The 15,094-nt window shown below is 39.0% G+C and overlaps 1 protein-coding gene across 6 annotated transcripts in view; it reads right to left on the bottom strand.

Moving 5' to 3' along the window:
* The window catches only part of gramd4a (GRAM domain containing 4a), a 160,051-nt gene that overhangs the window by 22,961 nt on the left and 121,996 nt on the right, over positions 1-15,094 (bottom strand). For all 6 annotated transcript variants that reach the window (XM_073066359.1, XM_073066357.1, XM_073066358.1 and 3 more), the window contains 4 exons: positions 7,870-7,961; positions 5,498-5,546; positions 4,740-4,811; positions 16-59 (listed from right to left, as the gene is read on the bottom strand). In XM_073066359.1, coding sequence (XP_072922460.1) covers positions 16-59; positions 4,740-4,811; positions 5,498-5,546; positions 7,870-7,961 — 257 coding nt within the window. The remainder of the gene's footprint in view (positions 1-15; positions 60-4,739; positions 4,812-5,497; positions 5,547-7,869; positions 7,962-15,094) is intronic.

Here is a 15,094-nt window from a genome sequence, read left to right as displayed (position 1 = left end):
AATTGAAATACTTACTTCTTAATTTTTTCCAGTACATCTGCCATCTTGCCAAAAAGATTCTGTAATTTAAATTTAAACAGCTGAATTCATTTTAAAAGCAATAAAGATACAAATCAGACTACTATGCATTGGAACGACATAACATCTTTACAAATGTACATGTTTACTTGTGATTAGAAAGTGCAAGTCTAATTCTTGTACAGCTAAAAGAATACCTCCTAATGAATACTAAATAATCTTTTACACTCACTCCAACAGAAATATAAATTTGGAGTTCTAATTACAAGAAAAATACTTTGAAAAACGTTTACCATGAATATTCTTCAATTATATTGAAGTATACTCCATGGTAGTGTAGCAGTTAGCACGACACTGTTACAGCTTGGAGCATTCTGGAGCTCAGAGTTCAATTCCAGTACCATTCCGTAAGCAGACTCTGTACATCCTCCCATTGAAATGCATGGCTTTTTCCCGTGTCCTTCAGTTTCCTTCCACGGTCTAAAGATGTAGGTTAATTGGTCATTGTAAGTTAGGTTAGGGTTAATTGGGGTTGTAGAGTTGCTCGGGTGGCTTGGCTCTAAGGCCCAGAAGGGCCTACTCTACACTGTGTCGCTAAATAAAATTAATAAAAAATAAATTACAACAAATACTATGTTTCCCTAAATTCTAAAAGCAAGGCAAACCGATTTCAACACTAGCCTACTATGTCAATAGCATAAAAAAAAGGACTTGTTTTCTTCAAATTTTTCAGAAGGCCAAAAACTTGGTATAGTGCATCCTAGACATCATTGTGCCCTCATCCAGTCCTTAAGTATCCATTTGCCTCCATCTATATTCTGCTTCCAAAAGGCTTTGGAATTACTCATCAAAAAACTTCAGCATCTTTTTTTAAAGTAACAATGAACATTGTTCTATCTTGGAACATCTCTCCCAAAAAATTATCAGATCTTTAGCACTACTGAAATAAAAATATTCAACTTTTCCTTTCAGATATTGTTCTCAGTTACTGCACACTATATGTATTTTTGTCCTCAACCTAACATTTTTGCCATGGGTGGGCTATACCTTATGCAGCCTTGGGTTGCTGAAATACTATTTTTGGCATTGCCTGCCATGAAACTTAAAAACTGCACACAAGGTGCATTTCATATAAAACCCATAGTTCTACTTTCTGCAACATGACTAATAGCCTGGATTTTACAAGAAAATGCAGCTATTATGCAGGGAACTGCCAACATTTCTCAGGATGGACACTACCAAGTTGGGTACTCCAAGCAGGCATATGAATACACAGGCTATCCTGAAGAAGCTGCAACACTGCCGGCAGCCCGTGCTGTTAAAATAATTTCCCAGCATCTAGGTTTGGGAATCCACATAAACAACCCACAGCAAGGTAGACAAGTGCAATGAATCTTTTTTAAAATGTATTAATTTCAATGATTTTAATTGTGTTTCAGAGTTTCTATCCCCTCAAGATTTTAAAAACAGGTTTTTCTCTATAACTATTTATCATTTATGAACGTTCATTCTGAGCAACCATGGACAAATAATTCCCAAGAGGCAGAGATAGTGTTACACTTTTTCTATTAAGCTTTAAGGATATCCCTGCATCTTTTCTCTGCTTGGTTTTTGTCCTTTTATTGTGATGGCGTTTGGATTAGTGTAGCTCTTCAATTAGTCTGATTTCAATGAGACCCTTAAGAATAGGTTGTTGGCCTTAGAGAACGTACTTTGGTAATGAATTTGGATAATATTTACAGAAACTTAATTGTTGGTCTCTGTCTAATGCTTAGAGATTGTTGCTGTCCAGGCCTCAGAATCATTCCGCACGGCGGGAATCAGAGCTACACAGTAGATCATGGGTTCTGCGCTTGGTTTGAAACAAACTTCTTTCCCCCCAGATGACCAAAAACTGCAAGTAAATTTCATTACCAATGTCTATCTTCAATGAGAAGCAGCTTCAGAGATACATAACGTGGTTCATGTTTTCCAGGGTCCAATCAGGCTTCATTACTTTCACAGGGGCTTATTGTATAAAGGGAACAATTTAGTAGAGGGTGTTTTCTTTGCTTATGTCACAGGTGAGGCCCATTCTCATCAAAGCTGGCATGCCATCGTGAAGCAGACTCAAGATGGTGACAAATTCCCGCAAGTAACCAAATTTGAGAGCAATGTCTTTGTAAGGTCAAGAATGTACAGTCTTCAACTGACAATGTATTTGGTAAGGCCAAGAATGAACATGCATGAACATGGTGTCAATGCTACACCATACACTAGTCTTGGAATTGATGTGCACTGAAGATCAGGTCTACTGTTTCCTCTAAGTAGATAGAATCCACTTCGTGAATCAGGGAACAATTCTTCACCCAGTGGAAGAGGGAATTGCAGAGGACACGTGACAATTTTGCTTGTAGCAGACTTCAAGCAGACTTCTTTGCTGTTGCCACAATCAGAATTATTGCTACAGAAGCTATTTAAGTTGAGTGACAATACAGATCCTGTTGCTTTCCTCGAATAGGATCTACCATCCTTTCAGATGCAAGCAATAATGGAAGGAATCAGGAGAAACATGACAACAAATAAGAGGTGAATGGCCACAAAGATTTAAATGACCTCCAAATCAAATGACAGAAATTTTTTAAAAAGGGAATTGCTTTTAGATTGTACACAAGACTGCTTTCTCTCTTAAGGAATATCATCAAAAAGGGAAAATACCTAGCTAGTGGCAATTATAATAATATACCAAGAACTATATTTGCATGGCAAAGACACTATAATATATTGAAAACATCAACTAAGGGACAGATAACCATGAAACCTAGATGAACAAGCTGCAAAAGAAATCTTGGAAAAAGTAATAGGAAATCTTTAAATGGATAATCAATAGACCTCGAGCAATGTTCATTACACTAGAAGCTAAAGACCAATTATGGCGCACCATAAATGAACCAGGTACTCAGAAAAGTAATACAATTACCAATAGAAACTAAAGAAGGCAAAAAGGAACACAATGAACAGAGTGAAGATTGTGAAAATGCTGATTTATGCTTAGCTAACCTTACACTGTTCTTTGAAGCAGTAACAGAGGGTAAGGTATACAAGAATAATGAAACACAAGAAAAAAAACTTGACAATGGGGACATAGAGTCAGGGCAAAGATAGTTAAATAGATAACAAATTGGCTAAAAAGAGAAAGCAAGGAAGGCTGGGTGAAAAAAAAGCTAGTTTACTTAGTGGAGAGAAGCCATGATAGTGTAGTGGTGACTATTAGAGCTCAGGACATAGAGGTTTCAATTCCGGCATCCTCTATAAGGAGTTTGTATGTGCTCCCGATGAGCACATGGGTTTCCTCTGGGTGCTCCAGTTTCCTCCCACAGTCCAAAGATGTACCGAATAGTAGGTTAATTGGTCATTATAAGCTAGTCCTGTGTCTAAGCTAGGGTTTAATTGGAGGGTTGCTGGGAGATGCCAGGAGGACCTGTTCCACCCTGCATCTCTAAATAAATAAATCATGAAGAACGACGTGTTCTACAGGATCTATGATAAGAATCAAATCATAATTTATATTAATAACCTTGGGCATAAAGAAGCAACTTAAAAACTACAGATGACACCAGAATGAAGATGGTGGGAAGCAGAGGAATTGTAGATGATAGGATGGTCATGTGTATTGCTTAAGTAAAACTGAAGAGGAATGCAACATCATTAGAGATAATATCACAGAAATTACAGCCCAGGGAGTTACATGGGAAATGAACTTCAACATAGTAAATGTGAGGTAAAGTAAGAAAAATGGAACTGGCCACTACAACAATAGGAATGGAATGGATGTGGCTAAACAAATTACAAAAGCAGCTCCGCAGATTAGGGGAGGAGTAAAGTACTAGAGCTTATTTCAGGTGCACAAAATTCAGAAATAATGAAGTAATATTGTAACTTTAGATGACCCCAATGTTCTCAATAGCTTTCTCAAAGTTCGAAGTAAATTTATATCACCATATACAACCCGGCGATTTTTTTTTTGCAGGCTTTCTAATGCTCTGTTACAGAAAGGCACAGAAAGAGCAGGTGAGCAAAGAAGTTTAAGAATATGTTGAAAGGTTGAAATTTGGTGGAAATATTGGAATAATACTTGCTAGATATATACAGACCAACACTGAATAATTGAGACAAATGGCTTATGTGTTGTGCATTGCTCTTCTTCCTGTTCAGTAGTATTGACCATAAGAAAAGACCATTTGTCCCTGCCTCTGAGGAGCCCAATACATTTAAAAGTCCTCAGATATAGTCAAACAACCAATTCAATTTACCCACAACAGACTCCTACAAAAAACTATGAGGTGAATGACTAGTTAATTGGTTTTAGGATCCTAACTAAAATAGGAAATACCGGCAAACATTTGAACTCTTGGACTTTCTTAAAATACAACCAGATCTCTTACATCAACCAATTTTTAAAAAGCCTTAGTTTAACACATTAAGTTAAAACTGCACCTGAAATATTAACGCAGGCCATATGCTTAAGTCAAAAGTGGGGCATGTACTGACAGTCTTTGGACTGTAGCAGGAATACAAGTAATTGAGCTAAGCTGACAGGATACGAATTCTCAAAACAATTAGGATAATTGATTAAAATATATCAGAAATTAACATTAATTTCTAATTATTTTAATAGTTCAACTGCAGCAATACAATTAAATATTTTTGTTGGACATTATGTGCCAATGCCTCCACGCTACCTGTGCTTTTTGTGCTACATCAAGCACGAGCTGGAATTTTTCAGATACAGTGAGATCTTCTTTTGAAGGCTCCTGTAAAGAACAAATACTTTATTTAGCACATAAAGTTCTCAGATACTGTAAATGTCAGAGCAAAATAATAAATAATTCAGTATTGAGTCTTACACGGTGATTAAATGCCTAATATTCTTTTCTATTTGCTGCAATGTTTAAGATAAAAGTAATCCAGAGTGTTCTTTTTACACCTTACTCTTTAACTCTCCAAATATTAATTGCAATGCTGGCTATAGTCCAAAAAAAACTTTAGAGACTTTTGTAAACTTTTGGAGACACCAATGGAGGATAAAAGCCAAAATTCAACACTTCATCTGTTACAAAATTGGTATCTGGAATGATAGAATTCAATTCTGTTCATGGAATCTCATTTACTTAATTTTAATTCATTCTTTCAGTGAACGTGAATGTACATACCTGCGAAGTTAAGGATAAGCTTGCCAGATTTATAATGAATACAAAGCCCGAAACTACGTTAATGACGCTGTGAAATAATCCTGGAATTTATTTTATAGATTTTTAATATTTATTCCAAGAAACAAATAATTTCATATACCGAAAGTTTAGATTACCCTTAAGGGTACAAGTTTGAATGAAATGAAACAGAATAGTCAAAAAGAAAAATTGAGCTAAATTGATCAACGAGTGCATAAAGCCTCCTTAGCTGTATACAGGTTAGTAACTGTAATAAATGGAAATATTACCACAGGATCTGATACTTCGGGCACAATACTCCATTGAATCCTCCAACCCCTGCAAAGTTCCAAAAGAGTACACAGTTACCAAAACTTCTGAGCAAAATCCACAGCACTGGCATATTGAACCATGGCACATCGGGATAAGCTAATGTTGATCTCAAATTCCTCCTCTTCCTTGGACCTAAGAGGTCAAATCCTCACACAATGTTACTGACTTGTTTCCTGACTCATGCAGCACACACACACTTTTACCCAAATCCAAAAAGTAGTTTGTAGCAAAATATTTGATCTATAAAACATTCACAAGTTACAAGAGCTCCTTCATCTTATATTTATCATTGATTTTACCATTTTATTACATTTACCAGCATTGTAGTGTCTGAATTTCATTTGGATGTTTAAGTTATTAAAATTATACATGTAAAATTTAGTATCAAATTATATGTCACATTATGGGACTTAATTTAGAGCAGGGGTTCTCAACCTGGGGTCCAGACACCTTGGTTAATGGTAGGAGTCCATGGCATAAAAAGGTTGGGAACCCCTAATTTAGAGAGATACTTATTGGCTTGGAATAATTCTGGAAAAATTGGACCAATTAAAATTTTCAGCTAAATCAAATGTTTCTTCATTCCTGTTTTTAATCACCAGTCTTCTGAAAAGCGTTATCAAAACTTCTACCTTTCCCCATCTTCCTCAGAGGTACCTGCTTTATCCATAGCTCCTGACTTGTGCGCCATCTCAATCCTCTCCCTGCTACTCAACTAACAGGAAGTAAACTCGCTTTAAGATCAAACAGGCCAGTTCTTTCCCATTCTATCATTCCTTGTGTAGTCAAAATTTCTGGCCTAGCTAAGAATAAACAAAAAACGGGAATACTTAGGAAAGGTGGTTTCAAGCCTCAATCACTGGTGAGAATTGTACTTTCAAGCAGCACTGGAAAAAAATTCATTTATTTAATTCCTCGCAAAATCTCAGAACATTACCAAGCATTGTACTGAAGTGTTTAGAAGAGTCATCATTATTGAAAAATGGGACATGTAGCAGTTTACTTCAGGTTTTATAAACAGCAAGATGACGGCCTAAAAATGTTACCACATTTTAACAGCCAAGTTACACCACGCAAATGCCAAGTGCAACAAAACCAGTCTTCATCAACTTAGACAACACATTGCTAGCAGAGGAATTCAGATAATAGTTAGCTATAGACACAAACCCAGAGGTATGTAACATCCAACATTCAGTTTTGGACTTAATGTAAGAACATAAGAACATCACATAAGAACATCATAAACATGAAGAATGGGATCAAATTTAACAACTTTTAAGACTAAGTTTGTAAGTTCCTTAGAGTTGGATACAATGCTTCGCAAAGGCTTTCTAGGCTAATGTCACAGGAGCCATGCATCTGTTCTCTATCTGCATTGCATTCTATGTTGCACGTTTATTACGTGCTATTGTGGTAACTAGTCACGTGAGTAATGGCATGGCAAAAGCAAAGGGAATAAGTTACACATTCGTTCGTGCTTTGTTTTGGGCAGTTTGGAGCTAGGGACTGACGGATGTCATATCTTTTGCTGACCGCTAAGTTATACTTAATTTATTATTAGCTTCATTTAATTACATTTGAAATCACTTAAATTTACTTTGATGAAGTGGGCTTAAGTACATTTAGTATTTCTAGTCTTAGTTTCTTAAGTTTCATCACTTCAAAATTGTTTGTCTTGCTGGTTGCCAATAAAGGATCAAATACTGTTCTATGATTTTTGGAACATTATTATTTAATTGATCGGCGGTTGTGTCATACAAGGATAACCAGCAGCGGCACTGGTTTGTAAGAGTTGATCTAAAAGCACTGACATGCAGAGCTCAATGGCACAGCAGTCAGTGCTCCTGTCTCACAACTCAAACACAGCCAGGTTCACTTTGGGTAATATCTATCTGGAGGTTGCACCATCTCCTTAAGATCATGTGGGTTTCCATCAGGTGCTTTAGTTTCCTCCACGTGCTAAACAAATACTGATGGGTTAATTATGCACTGTAAAGTTATCTCCTAGGATAAGTTAGTAGCAAATGAATGAAAAAGGAGAACTCCCTTAGAGAAAGTAAATAACAACAACTTCATATTGCTATTATTATTATCTACCTTAAAAGTTTGATGTCATCGCAATTATGCTTACAGATAGTCTGAAACTAAACTGAAAATCTAGCAATTCACCCAAATGCATAAAATAAAATATTAATCCAGTTGTTAAATCTACAACATTATGGGGTGGTTCACATGCTTTAATAAAATTGCCCAGCCCAATAAAGTACTGAAGTGCCATTAGATTTTATTAACTTCAGACAGCAGTAAAAAGCAATGGAAATGTTAATACCTTGCAATGAGGTAATTTAGAGACAATCTCAAAATGGCTAGAAACAAGAACATTGGAATGGCCCAGCCATGCCACACAGCATTCATGTAGATCTGAAAAACACAGCGCAGAACAGTTAGATTCCCTCCCTCCACCATACTAGCAAAATGTTAGGTATTTTGTAAAGTAAGTTAATATCTACAACAAAATCCAAAAATATCCACATACAGAATACCCATAAAGATATTACACTCAAAATTAAAACTCTCGTAAATAATTTCTGGTGAAGAAATTCTCAACATCTATCAGTATCAAGGATTATTAAGGAGTCATTTTCTCAATTTTTGTTTTACAAACTGAAAATTCCTGTGAGACAAATCAAATGATTAACAATGTGATCATGCTCTAAGCTGCTTATTGGGAGTGAGCTGTGGACTCTGCAGTAACAGTAGAAGGCAGCTTTCCCAGTGAGTAATTTGGTCAACTCTGTTAAGAGACAGCCATTAGTTGGAAACCCTGAAGAGCTGTGCCTCAGAAAAGCTTGCAGGTCAAATTTATTTTCCAGTCTTAGAAACAGCAGAGAAGTTCAAATCAGTGTTGTTAGCCAGAAAGAACTACAAGCTACAAATCAGTGAACAGGAATGGGACAAGTACAGTGGAAACAGACAAAACAAAGTCTTTGCTCTTGCCTTGTGGTGGCAGGGATGGAAGCAGCCATCTTGTGACTGTCCTTGCAGCTGCCATTTTTGTGAACTGTTTGGTGAACTGATTCTTGCTCCAAACTGTTGAACATGGACACAAGGACTTTCTGCCAATGACCCACTAAATCTGACCATACTCTGATAAGAAGCTGATAATTATGTAAAATGGAAGGTTTGCAGAAGGAACATCCTGTGATCTGGTCATCTAGGCCCAGTTTTTAACTGACTAAAGCTTTGATTGGAGTACTGCACTGCTGCAGTAGAAGAGTTCCTCCGCAAGTCCAGCGAAGAGCTTTAAAAAGCAGGAAATATTTTCAGTGGGAGGCTTTGATTGGAGTACTGCGCAGATGCAGTAGAAGCATTCCTGTGCAAGTCTGGTGAAGAGCTTTCAAAACCCAGTCTCCATAAAAATGGGGTATGATCCAGTGGAGCGGTCATCATGGGAGTTGCCTGAGTCAGAGTGGTAAGGCTTTAGCTTATCAGGGCTTCAGCAAGAACAGACAGAGGCAAGGTAAGTAGGCAAGTTCATTCCTTAGTTAACTCTTGAGAAAATAAGGGGTATGTCTGCAGAGCCAGCATTCTCTTCTGGGTGTCAGATGTGGAAAATCCAGGAGACTAGCAGCCTCACCAATGGCCACATTTGCACCAGGTGTAATGAGATGCAGCTCCTTAGAGACTGTGTTAAGGAATTAGAGCTGCAACTCGAAGACGTTTGTCTTGTGAAGGAAAGAGAAGAGGTGGTAGAGAGGAGCTTCAGGGAGGTAGTCAGCCCAAAGCTACAGGAGACAGAAAAATAGGTGACTGTCAGGAGAAGGAAGAGGGAAGAGAGAACGTCAGTGGAAAGCACCCCTGTGGCTGTCCCCCTTAACAATAAGTACTCCATTTTGAGTACTTTGTGGGGGGGGGGGGGGTGCAACCTACCTGGGGAAAGCAATATCAGCCAAGCCTCTGGCACTGAGTCTGGCCCTGTGGCTCAGATTGCAGGGAACTGGAGATGATGGCAGTGATAATAGGGGATTCTATAGTTCGTGGAACAGATAGGCAATTCTATGGAAGTGAAAAAGAAATATGGATGGTAGTTTGCCTCCCAGGTGCCAGGGTCCATGATGTTTCTGAATGCGTCCACAATATCCTGAGAAAGGAGAGTAAGCAGTGAAAAAGAAATATGGATGGTAGTTTGCCTCCCAGGTGCCAGGGTCCGTGATGTTTCTGAATGCGTCCACAATATCCTGAGAAAGGAGAGTAAGCAGTGAAAAAGAAATATGGATGGTAGTTTGCCTCCCAGGTGCCAGGGTCCGTGATGTTTCTGAATGCGTGCACAATATCCTGAGAAAGGAGAGTAAGCTGCCAGAAGTCGTGGATGTATTGGTCATTCTATCAGTGACATAGGTAGAAAAAGGGAGGAGGTCCTGAAAACAGAATACAGCAGTGTTACAAAGGAAGCTGAAAAGCAGGACTTTAAGGGTAGTAATCTTGGGATTGCTGCCTATGCCACACGACAGTGAGGATAGGAATAGAATGAGGTGGCAGATAAATGCATGGCTGAAGAATTGGAGCAGGGGGTAGGGATTCAGATTTCTGGATAATTGTGACATATTCTGGGGCAGATGTGACCTGTACAAAAGGAACGGGTTGCACTTGAATCTGAAGGCATCCAATATTCTTGCAGCCACGGTTACCAGAGCCACTGTGAGTGGTTTAAACTAATATGATAGAGCTGAGGTTGAGCCAGCACATTTACAAGCAGACGATGGATGTAACATGAATGTAAGGAAGGACAAGACCATTATTGGCTATAAATGTAGACAAAGAGTTAAATTGTACCACGAGGCAAAATTTAAAAGGGCAAAGGGTGTAGGACTGAAGGTGCTGTATTTAAATGCATGTAGCATTTGCAATAAGGTGGACAAATTCATGGCGCAATTAGAGATTGGTCAGTATGACGTTGTGGGCATCACTGAGTCATGGCTGAAATAATGCAATAGTTGGGAGCATAACATCAAAGGATATAGTATCAAAATGACAGGCAGGAAGGCATAGGCAGTGGTGTGGTTCTGTTGGTAAGAGATGGAATTACATCTTTAGAAAGAGCTGACATAGGGTCAGAGAGTGTTTAATCTTTGTAGGTGGAGTTAAGAAACTGCAAGGGTAAAAAAACCCATTGAGAATCATATATAGACCTCCAAATATTAGCCAAGATGTGGAGTTGAGATTGCAAAGGGAGCTGGAAAGGCATGTATTAAGGGTAATGCCACAATTGTAATGGGGGATTTCAATATGCAAGTTGATTGGGAAAATGAGGTTGTGTCAGATCACAAGAGAGGGAATTTGTTGAACGCCTACAGGATGGCTTTTTAGAACACCTTGAGCTTGTGCCTACTATGGAAAAGGCCATCTTAGATTGGGTGCTGTGTAATAACCCAGATCTTATTAGGGAGCTTAATGTAAAGGAACCCTTAGGAGGCAGTGATCGTAATATGATTGAATTCATATTGCAATTTGAGAGGGAGAAGCGCAAGTCACATGTACCAATATCACAATGGAATAAAGGGATTTACACAGGCACGAGGGAAGAGCTTGCCCAGGTGAATTGAAGGAGGATACTGGCAAAGATGACGGCAGAGCAGAGGTGGCTGAAGTTTCTGGGAATAGTTCACAAGGAGCAGGATAGATATGTCTTACAGAAAAAGTTGTTCTCAAATGGCAGGGGTAGGCAACCGTGGTTGACAAGGGAAATTAAGGCCTGCATAAAAGCAGAGGAAGGAGCACATAAGGCAGCAAAAGTGGGAAGTTGGATGATTGGGAAGCTTTTAAAATCCAACAAAAACCAACTAAAATGCTACAAGAAGGGAAAAGATGAAATATGAGGGCAAACTAGCTGATAATATAAAGCAGGATTCTAAAAGTTTTTTAAAATGTATATAAAGAGTTAAAGGGAGGTGAGAGTTGATACTCGACCACTGGAAAATGATGCTGGTGAGGTAGTAATGGAGGACAAAGAAATGGCAGATGGAAGTTAATGAGTGCTTTGTATCAGTCTTCACTGTGGAAATCACTAGCAGAGTTCCAGAGGTCCATAAGTGTCATGGAGCAGGAGTGAATCCCATTGTTATCACAAAGGAAATGTGTTAGGAAAACTCAAAGGTCTTTAGACGGATGTCACCTGGACCAGATGGACTACATCCCAGAGTCCTGAGAGAAGTTGCTGAAGAGATAATGGATACATTGGTCATGATCTTTCAAGAATCACTTGATTCTGGCATGTGGCATGGTCCTGGAGAAATGAAAAATTGCAAATGTCACTCACTTGTAAAGAAGGGAGGAAGGCAAAAGAAAGGAAATTATAGGCCAGTTAGCCTAACCTCAGTGTCTGGGAAAGTGTTATAGTCTATTATTGAGGATGAGGTTTTGGGGTACTCGGAGACTAATGACAAAATAAGTCAAAGTCAGCATGATTTCTGTAAAAGGAAATCTTCCCTGACATATCTGTCAGGAGTTCTTCGAGGAAGTAACCAGCAGGGTGGACAAAGGAGAGGCAGTGGATGTCATTTACATGGATTTTCAAAAGGCATTTGATAAGGTGCCTCACATGAGGCTGCTTAACAAGATAAAATCCTATGGCGTTACAAGAAAGATACTGGCATGGATAGAGGAGTGGCTGGCAGCCAGGAGGCAGTGAGTGGGAAGAAAGGGGGCCTTTCCTGTTTAGGTGCCAGTGACTAGTGGTGCTCCTCAGGGGTCAGTATTGGGACCACTACTTTTGACATTGTTTGTCAATGATTTAGATAATGAAATTGAAGGCTTTGTGGCAAAGTTTGCTGATAATACGAAGGTAGATGAAGGGGCAGGTAGTGCTGAGGAAACAATGAGATTGCAGCAAGACTTGAGCAAATTGGAAGAATGGACAATAAAAGATGGAATACAGTGTTGGGAAATGTATGATAATGCATTTTGGTAAAAGGAACAATAGCGCAGACTATTACCTAAATAGGGAGACAATTCAAACATCAGAGATGCAGAGGGACTTGGGAGTCCTCGTGCAAGACTCCCAGAAGGTTAATTTACAGGTTGAACCTGTGCTAAAGAAGGCAAATACAATGTTGACATTTAATTCAAGGGGAATAGAATAAAAAAGCAAGGAGTTGACGCTGAGGCTTTATAAGACACTGTCAACAGTTTTGGGCCCCATATCTCAGAAAGGATGTGTTGTCATTGGACAGAGTCCAGAGGAGGTTCAGAAGCTGATTCCAGGAATGAATAGGGTTAACATGAGTAGTTTTGGGCCTGTATTCACTGGAATTTAGAAGAATGTGGGGGATCTCATTGAAACCTACCGAATGTTGAAAGGACTAGATAAGGTGGATGTGGAGAGAATGTAGGGGTATGGCAACCTTTCAGAACAGAGGTAAGGAGAATTCTTTTTAGCCAAACAGTGGGGAATCTGTGGATTGCTCTGCCACAGACTGCGGTGGAGGCCAAGTCCATAGGTATATTTAAAGCAGAAGTTGATAGTTTACTGATTGGTCAGGGCATCCAAGGATATGGCGAGAAGGCAGGTGTATGGGGTTGAGTGGGATCAACCCATGATTGAATGGCGGAGTGGACTCGATGGGCTGAATGGCCTAATCCTGCTCCTATGTCTTATGGTCTTATGGACCTATTTAGAACGGTTTAAACTAGTCAGAGTAGGACAGAACTAAAGAAATCACCCAAGGCACAAGGCTAGAGGAAACAGTCATAATGCAATACAACTTCTAGTCCTGGGACACATCCAATGAAAAGCTGACACAAATCAGAGAGATGACCTTGAGCCACCAAAATTGAAACATCATAGATTGATCTAACAAGGAAAAGAATAAGAATGAAGGATTATGGGAGCACAAGTGGCAACAACTCTGTGGAGATCAACATCGCAGAAGTGGATGACCCCACGTCAGAAACAAAGAGATTACATTGGGATCAAGAAGATCACCAGGCCAGCGTAGACTCATGTTTCTATGTATTACCTTTTCTCTTATTTGAAAGCTCATGGAGGGTCAGGGAAACCTGGTGGATGTGAACATGGGTATTTAATTGTGTAAATTCATGTGTTTGATAGCTAAACCAATAAAGGTACTTGTCAACAGATACAGATCTTCTCTGTGCCTAACTAATCATTTAGGGTTAATCCTTGTAACAGTTTCAAGTAATGGCCAATAAGAACTAGGCTATTCAGTCCTCTAAACTGACTCTACCACTCAATAGGATCGTGACTAATCTGACATTTTTCAAGGCCACTTTCCTAACCTTTCCCCATTACCTATATTTGCTTAGTGATTAGAAATTTATCTTTCTCACCCTTAAATATATAGATGGACATTGTCCTCATGCTCCCTGTGACAAGGAATACCAAAAACCCAGTCTTCTTATTCTGAGGCCACTGACATGGTTCTGGGCTCTCCCTCTTAGCCTCAAATAATCCTGTACGTTTCAATAAAATCACCTCTCATTCTTCTAAAGTCTCATGAGTTGAGTCCCAAGCTGTTTAACCTTTTCTCACAGGGAAATCTGTGATCACCCCACTGAGTATTCTCCAAAATGCCTCCAATAAATTAATACCTTTCATTACACAGAGTGAACAAGTTTGTTCATAGTAATCAATATCTAGTCTCAATAGTACCTTGTATATTTGCTGTAAGACTTTCATACGTTTATACTCCAACTTTCTTGAAGGCTCAGCATTCCTTTTCCCTTCCAACTGCTGCATAAGAGTATTAGCTTTCTGTGCTCCATGTGCAAGGCATCAGCTTTTCTCCATTTAAATAACTTTTATTCTTCCTTCCAAAATAAACAACTTCACATTTCCCAAATGTTACGTACCCGTGACACGTGACAGTGGTACCCTTGTCACGTGACTGGGGTTGAAGTTATACTGGACATGAGGTAATGGTGGAGTGATGTCATTTTCCCGCCAGTAGAGGTCATGTGACAGGTTTTTTCTACAGGGTATAAAAGGAAGACCCACCCTGTCAGGTGGGGCAGTTCGTGGCTGGATTTGCCAAGATGACTTCATGTTACTGTGTGATTTAATGTGATGACGCAGTTTAGTTAAAAATGAAGTTTTATATAATGCCTAAAGTTTAAAAGGTCAGAGCCAACGGTTTCTTTGCTAATGGAGAGTGAAGTTTGGAGATCAAGAAAAATCGATTTTCAATGGATTGACTTCGACCTTGTTTGATCCTCATTCGGAAGGATTTCGTTGACTATTCTCGCTGTTGACCCCTGGGATGACCAGAAAGGGTTTGAGAATAGTGTGGAAGAGAGGTCAGTCACTTTAAGTTGTTATATTTAATAAAATTCGACGTGGGAGTTCGACGCTGGGAATCGAAGGACATCGACGTGGAAGAGAATTTAAATCGCTTTAAAAAAGTCTCTCCTTTTAAAAATACCGTGAGCTTTTGAACTGTCGGCATATCGTTTTAAAATACTGCTTTCATTCGGCATATCGCTTTGGAGAACTGGTTTTTTTCAATACTACTTTAAAGACTGTTTGAGACTGCAAAGCT

The sequence above is a fragment of the Hemitrygon akajei genome, chromosome 14 (assembly GCF_048418815.1).
Source record: "Hemitrygon akajei chromosome 14, sHemAka1.3, whole genome shotgun sequence".
Taxonomy (NCBI): Eukaryota; Metazoa; Chordata; class Chondrichthyes; order Myliobatiformes; family Dasyatidae; genus Hemitrygon; species Hemitrygon akajei.
The sequence above is the reverse complement of the archived record's forward strand: the minus strand, read 5'-3'. Positions and strand labels throughout refer to the sequence as shown.